General features: G+C 45.4%; 1 protein-coding gene across 2 annotated transcripts in view; it reads left to right on the forward strand.

The window, feature by feature from the left end:
• The window catches only part of LOC101939677 (protein-arginine deiminase type-2), a 143,808-nt gene extending 137,144 nt beyond the window's left edge, over window positions 1-6,664 (forward strand). For both annotated transcript variants that reach the window (XM_065575093.1, XM_065575091.1), the window contains exons 14-16: window positions 1,799-1,884; window positions 4,590-4,718; window positions 6,025-6,664. In XM_065575093.1, the coding sequence (XP_065431165.1) occupies window positions 1,799-1,884; window positions 4,590-4,718; window positions 6,025-6,258 (449 nt within the window). In that variant the 3' untranslated portion in view covers window positions 6,259-6,664. The remainder of the gene's footprint in view (window positions 1-1,798; window positions 1,885-4,589; window positions 4,719-6,024) is intronic.
• The last annotated feature ends 931 nt before the right edge of the window (window positions 6,665-7,595 follow it).

The raw sequence follows: 7,595 nt of genomic DNA on the forward strand, positions 1-7,595 counted from the left end.
TGAGGGTGGAATTCACAAATGTCCCACTCAAGCCCTATTTTGAGAAGTGGAGTGGGACTTCGGTGATGCATATGGTTTGAGTTGGCCCTCTGCATAGGCATGAATTTCCCCCTGGGTGAAATGCCATTAAATCTCCGGATTACTGTGTAACATGGAGGCCCTGAGACAATGATATATGGACCCATGAACAGTGGATATTTTAATGCTTCTGCTGACCCAGCTCTTGAAACTTGGTCCATAGTTTGCAAACTGCAGATTTTTTTTGTCCAGCAGCTTTTCTCCCATATAAGGCCTGAAGTGCCTTGATTTATTTTGTGCCGGCTCTGCCAGGGACTTAATCTCTCATTTAAAATGAGGAAGATTACTGAGATGGTGCAGCTGTTGAATAATGTTCATGAGCAGTAAAGGCGTTAGATGGCTCATAACACACAAAGCAGCACTGACATTTCAGATTCTTTGGACTGAGCAGTTGGCTTGGACACCTTCTAATTATGAGTTCTTCCCTTAGGATGAAATTCACCCTAGTGCCAGGGACAAGTGCACCACTTAAACTCTTCAACCCATCTCTGGTGAAGGCCTAGGTACTGACACAGCTCCCATCACCATAGTTACTGAGAGCTTCATCCTCACAACACCCATGCGAGGTAGAGAAGTATCATTAGCCATGTGAGGCCCAGAGAAATTAAGGGCAACGTTCTCAGGATGAGCACAGCTTTTAGGTGCCTCTGGTTTTGAGGACCCTGCTCACCTAATTTTTCACAATTGTTTAGCTCCTACAGCCCCACACGAAGTCCGCAAGAACCCTGGGTGTTCAGCACCCCTGAAAATGAGCATCTCCAGCTGGGCACCCAAAATCGCTGGCCACGGTTGGGAACTTTGGCCTCGTGGGTTGTCTACATGTGGGGGAAAGCCCAGAGCCACCAGCGTGCGCTAACTCCCACGTGAACACTTCGGAAATATATTAAGCTAAAGTGCACAAAGAGTGTCCACACAGGGAGTTAATTCACAGTAGTTAATGTACTTTAAAGTCACACCCTATCTTACTCCAAACTAACTTCCCTGTGTAGACAAGCCCTTGATGACTTGTCCCAGGTAACATAGTGAGGCAGTGACAAAGTAGTACCAGATGACAGAACAAGGAGCAGTGGTCTCAAGTTGCAGTGGGGGAGGTTTAGGTTGGATATTAGGAAAAAAAATTTCACTAGGAGGGTGGTGAAGCACTGGAATGGGTTACTTAGGGAGGTGGTGGAATCTCCTTCCTTAGAGGTTTTTAAGGTGAGGGTTGACAGAGCCCTGGCTGGGATGATTTAGTTGGGGATTGGTCCTGCTTTGAGCAGGGGGTTGGACTAGATACCTCCTGAGGTCCCTTCCAACCCTGATAGTCTATGGTTCTGTGAAAGCTAGAACTGACTCCCGATCTCCTGAGCTGCTGTGCAGTGCCTTGACCACTGGACTTTCCATCCCAATTCCAGAAACCTCTGCTTATATCAACTGTTGTAAAACAGAAGGCATGGCTCACCTGTCACCATGGGCCTGCTCCAAACCCATGGAAGTTGGAGACAGAGGGGAGTTGTTCTGTTGACTTCAGGATCAGGCCCTGTGTCCTTTATAATTATTGATGGACCTGAAGTAAATTCCAAGTTCAGGGTGTTCTTATCCAGGGGGTTGGTTTGACTCAACTTTATTCATAATTTTAAATACCTTGATCAAGGCCCCTGAAACCATCATTCTGTTATAGAGTGCTTGCTTTGACTCTCATTTCATTAATCGGATGGCTGATTTTGTTTTCTCTGTATAGGTTATTCTGGGACAGACACAAAACGGGTCACCATTAACAAGGTCCTGTCCAATGAGGTCATGGTGCAGGAGAACCAATACGTACAGGTAAATAGCTACTGAGGGCTGACCATGGGGCTGTGGCATGTGGAGGACATCCCAAAAGGCACTTAGGTGCTGCTGGAGGGCAAGGGGGAAAAAGGGAGGTGGTATTGTCCCATTGAGCAAATATAGATTCATAGATTCTAGGACTGGAAGGGACCTCGAGTCCAGTCCCCTGCCCTCATGGCAGGACCAAATACTGTCTAGACCATCCCTGATAGACATTTATCTAACCTACTCTTAAATAGCTCCAGAGATGGAGATTCCACAACCTGCCTAGGCAATTTATTCCAGTGCTTAACCACCCTGACAGAATCAAAATACTCAAAAACCAGTGGGAGAACACTTTAACCTGTCTGGTCATTCAGTGACAGACCTGCGGGTGGCTATATTACAACAGAAAAACTTCAAAAACAGACTCCAACGAGAGACTGCTGAGCTAGAATTGATATACAAACTAGACACAATCAACTCCGGTTTGAATAAGGACTGGGAATGGCTGAGCCATTACAAACATTGAATCTATCTCCCCTTGTAAGTATTCTCACACTTCTTATCAAACTGTCTGTACTGGGCTAGCTTGATTATCACTTCAAAAGTTTTTTTTCTCTTAATTAATTGGCCTCTCAGAGTTGGTAAGACAACTCCCACCTGTTTATGCTCTCTGTATGTGTGTATATATATCTCCTCAATATATGTTCCATTCTATATACATCCGAAGAAGTGGGCTGTAGTCCACGAAAGCTTATGCTCTAATAAATTTGTTAGTCTCTAAGGTGCCACAAGTACTCCTGTTCTTCTTTTTGCGGATACAGACTAACACGGCTGCTACTCTGAAACCTGACAGTTAGGAACTTTTTCCTAATGTCCAACCTAAACCTCCCTTGCTGCAGTTTAAGCCCATTGCTTCTTGCTCAAGCCTTAGAGGCTAAGGTGAACAAGTTTTCTCTCTCCTCCTTATGACACCCTTTTAGATACCTGAAAACTGCTATCATGTCCCCTCTCAAGAAACATAGCTGGCAAGGTTGAGCTAGTGGAAGCACAGGGGATCATTGCGGGAGTTTGCAGAGGCAGCATTTTCATTCCCTAGCGAGAGGACTGATGAAAGGAAACCTTCCTACTCTCTTGGCTGGCAGGCAGTCACTGCGATGGGGTGAAATTGAATGTTCTGCAAAAGACAGGAGATCAGCATGGATGATTCATAGAATCATAGATTAGGGTTGGAAGAGACCTCAGGAAGTCATCTAGTCCAACCCCCTGCTCAAAGCAGGACCAACACCAACTAAATCATCCCAGCCAGGGCTTTGTCAAGCCTGACCTTAAAAACCTCTCAGGATGGAGAATCCACCACCTCCGTAGGTAACCCATTCCAGTGCTTCACCACCCTCCTAGTGAAATAGTTTTTCCTAATATCCAACCTAGACCTCCGCCACTGCAACTTGAGACCATTGCTTCTTGTTCTGTCATCTGGTACCACTAGTAATAGTCTAGCTTCATTATTTTTTTAAACCCCCCTTCAGTAGTTGAAGGCTGCTATCAAATCCCCCCTCACTCTTCTCTTTTGCAGACTAAATAAGCCCAGTTCCCTCAGCCTCTCCTCATAAGTCATGTGCCCCAGCCCCCTAATCATTTTTATTGCCCTCCACTGGACTCTCACCAATTTGTCCACATCCTTTCTACAGTGGGGGGCCCAAAACTGGACACATTACTCCAGATGTGGCCTCCCCAGTGCCGAATAGAGGGGAACAATCACTTCCCTCGATCTGCTGGCAATGCTCCTACTAATGCAGCCCAATATGCCGTTAGCCTTCTTGGCAACAAGGGCACACTGCTGACTCATAGATTCTAAAGCCAAAAGGGACCATTATGATCATCTAGTCTGACCCATGTATAACACAGGCCAGAGGACTGCCCCAACATAATTCCTAGAGCAGATCTTTTAGAAGAACATCCAATCTTGATTTTAAAATTGTGCGTGATGGAGGATCCACCATGACGCTTGAAAACTTGTTCTAATGGTTAGTTACTCACACCATTAAAAATTGACACCTTATTTCCAGTCTGAATTTGTCTAGCTTCAACTTCCAGCCATTCGATCAGGTTATATCTTTTTCTACTAGATTGAAGAGCCCGTTATTAAATATTTGTTCCCCATTTAAGTACCCTGGTAGGTCAAGTCACCCCTTGACCTTCTCTTTGATAAGCTAAATTAATTGAGCTCCTTTAGTCTATCACTGTAAGACATGTTTTCTAATGCTTTAAGCATTCTCGTGGGTCTTCTTTGATGTAATGAACCCTTCTGGCCTTAAACACCAGGGACAAGGGAGTGAAATAAGTGAATCTTCAGGTCTGTAAGAGGGACCTGGGCAATAAGTCTCCAGGCTCTTTTGGGGTCTCCCTACCTGCTTCGAGAGTCGAGGCCGAAGAGAAATGTGGTGATCCTGTGTGCCAGCTGTCTGGAAGTTTTCACGCTGCCTCATTCCTTGAATTTCTTGTGGGGATCTTGCACTGCTAATGCAACTGCACCTTAATCATGCTAGAGAAGCAAGCCAATTTCAGTGGGAGTTGAGGTCATCTAGTCCATCCCTCTGCACTGAGGCAGGACCAAGTACACCTAGACTATCCCATACTGCAGTTCCACTTGTTGGACCGACTTGTGCTTGCTCATATTAACCCTCTGATTATCCTTCTTCTCTTCCCCCCCACCCCAGCGCTGCATCGACTGGAACAGAGACATCCTCAAGAAAGAGCTGGGGCTGACTGAAAAAGACATCATAGACCTCCCGGCGCTCTTCAAGATAGACAAGATGGGCAAAGCCATGGCGTACTTCCCCAACATGGTGAGAGAGGCCCGTCCCCTGGGACCGGTTGGCTCAGTGCCCCACCCATTCTGTTTCAATGTGCATAGGGCGCCCGTCATGATCGCTGCAGGGGCACACGCAATATAAATTTCACGATATGTGCAAAATGTCCACCGGCGACGCTGAAATGAACCATCAAACCCAAACCACCCTTCTCCTGAGAACAAACCCTAGGGCCAACGTTTTCTAAAAGACTCCCTGGTTTCTGGGTGGCCAATTTGGGACTCTGTGGGTCTGATTTTCAGAGCTGCTGAGTACCTGCAGCTCCCACTGACTTCATTAGAAGTCACAGGTGCTCAGCCGATCTGAAAATGGAGCCCCAAGGTGTCTCCTGTTGGGCACCCAACAGTTAGTGATTTTTTTTAAAATTTAGACCTAAATAAATAGACTGACCTGGCCCCTTGCCCACAAGCTCAGCAAACGAAGGGTCTTGCAGACCAAGGGAAGGAAAGCAAATCTCAGAGTTAAGAGTCCCCTGTTCGGAATACTTTAGCCTTCAACTCTCAGATGTTCAAACCCAACTTGAGTAGGCCAGCTGATCAACTGTCAGGGTAAAGTGCAAAGGAAGGGATAGAGTAAAAGATCCCATATCTGTGACCTGAACCATAAAGTGTTAGATTTATAGTGCTAGACCAATACTATGTCTGGTTGGGAATTTTCCGTTGGAAATTTTTAAAGATCAGAATTAAAAAATGGTCCCTCAATTTGCTGAAACCGAAACTGTTTGTAGGAATGTAACAGTTTCTCCTCAACTTTCATTGGGCAATGTTTCTCATGTCCAGAATGGAATTTCTGGGCAAAACCAGAGAGACAGACGCATTACCAACTGGTTAGAACAGGGACTTTTCCCACATCCAGGTGAGTGCCATAGCCACCAGGCTATTCTGGTCTCTTCTGTTTTTTTGCAAACACTTCAAAAGGTCACAGTTTCATCCTGACGCTGAACAGGAAAAAAATTTAAATCGTAAACATTTTCGCAGGACGGGAAAACCGTTTCCCGCCCGTCTATCATCAGCATCTTGCATTGCACCCGGAGACCAATGGAAAGCAATGCAGTCTCCAAAGCACATGAGTAACGTGCTCCATGGATGTTTGTTTTGACCTGTAAGTTCCTCAGGGAAGTTATGGAGGGACAGCAAGACGTCAGTTTTACCTTTGCTTCCTACCTCAGTTACTAGCCTTTTTTATTCCATATGTTAAGGGGACATTTCAATCAAAACCCCAGACATGCCTTGGCATTGGCTCACCTGAAATGCAACCCTTGATCTCCTCCCTCATTGCACAGGTGAACATGATTGTCCTATCTAGAGACCTGGGAATCCCAAAGCCATTCGGGCCAATCATCGAGGGAGATTGCTGCTTGGAAGCACATGTCCGCTCTCTGCTGGAGCCACTCGGGCTGATGTGCAGCTTCATCGACGACATTTCTTCCTACCATAAGATGCTGGGAGAGGTCCATTGCGGCACCAATGTCCATCGCAAGCCCTTCTCCTTCAAGTGGTGGCACGTGATTCCCTAGCCGCTGAGCAGGTTAAGATTCCTGCAGTCAAAGCTCACTTGGACACTGCTTTTTTTATTGGTTGGTTGGTTGGTTGTTTGCTTGAGGTTGGTCAAGTTAATCGCTAGAACTTTGGTATGGAGTCTCGGTGCCTTGCTTTGGCGGCTCTGTGTGTGATGTGTTTCACCCATTAGGTGGGAAGGTCCTCCAGCTACACGCCATTCTAGTTTGCATGCGGCAGGTCCCAGCCCATTCCATCCTTGGTTTTTTCAAGCCCTGGTAGATTATGGCAGCTGGAGGTTGAACTGATCAGGGGCATTATACCAAAAAAATATTTATAGAAACGGTGGTAGCAAAAGCCATCTTCTGCTGAGTTCTGATGGCAATGATTTGTAATCATGATAATAAAATGGAAAAAGTGTGGAAATCTCTTGGTCTTGTCTTTAAATATGCATCTCCTGGCTGCACTAGTTCTCTGGATTGCACCGTTCAAGGTGTGGTCTCTTCATTAGAGACACAAACCAAGACTTCCGCTACCGAAAGGTGCGAGTGCTGATCTAACGGGTATATTTCACAGCACACAAACAGAGAAGTGAGATCAAAACATAAAATGCTCTTGCTGGGAGGCTGCAATGTAACACGACTTTATTTCTGAGAATTCCGCATGCTAACACAAAAGAATGCAAAAAACAGAGAAAGACAAAGCAGGCTGCTCCCTACGGCAGTGAGGCACAACTCATCCTGCCTTACTGTAGGCTGGTTAGCTGCAGAATGACTGCTGCTAGACCCAGCTCACATACTTCCCACAGAACCCCCTAGCAAGGAGGACCAGGTACCCCTCCCTCCACTCTTAAAGTGATACCTTGCAATTCCAACACAGTCCACAATACACCACACTAATCATCACTTCTGTTAATTTGGAAAGCAAGATGTAAAGGGAAGAGGAGTTAAAGGATGAAAGGAATGTAAATTCTTTTATAATCTGGCAATGGAATGTTACTTTTATTTAAACTTTAAACTGCCAGGGAAGACACTAATACAGAGAAAACATGTTTACTGCTGGCATTCAGCAGTATTCTTATGTCTGCGAAGGATACTTAGGGCAAATGAGTTGATCTGTTTCCAATTAAGGCTATAAGAAGTTCTAGCACCGCAGTTAACCAATAACCATTTATTTCAAAATCTAATTTCTTCCCTTTCTTGTTCCATGTAATCCAAGACATTGTTTTACTGGGTTTGAAAGTCTCACATCTGCTGCTGAAAATTAAGTATCAGTGGCCAAACTTATTCACGGAAGTCACTGGAATCACAGCAGGGGTGAATATGGTCTGGTTTTGTTCCAAAAGCAAAGTTTTGTT

The sequence above is a fragment of the Chrysemys picta genome, chromosome 21 (genome assembly GCF_011386835.1).
Source record: "Chrysemys picta bellii isolate R12L10 chromosome 21, ASM1138683v2, whole genome shotgun sequence".
NCBI lineage: Eukaryota > Metazoa > Chordata > Testudines > Emydidae > Chrysemys > Chrysemys picta.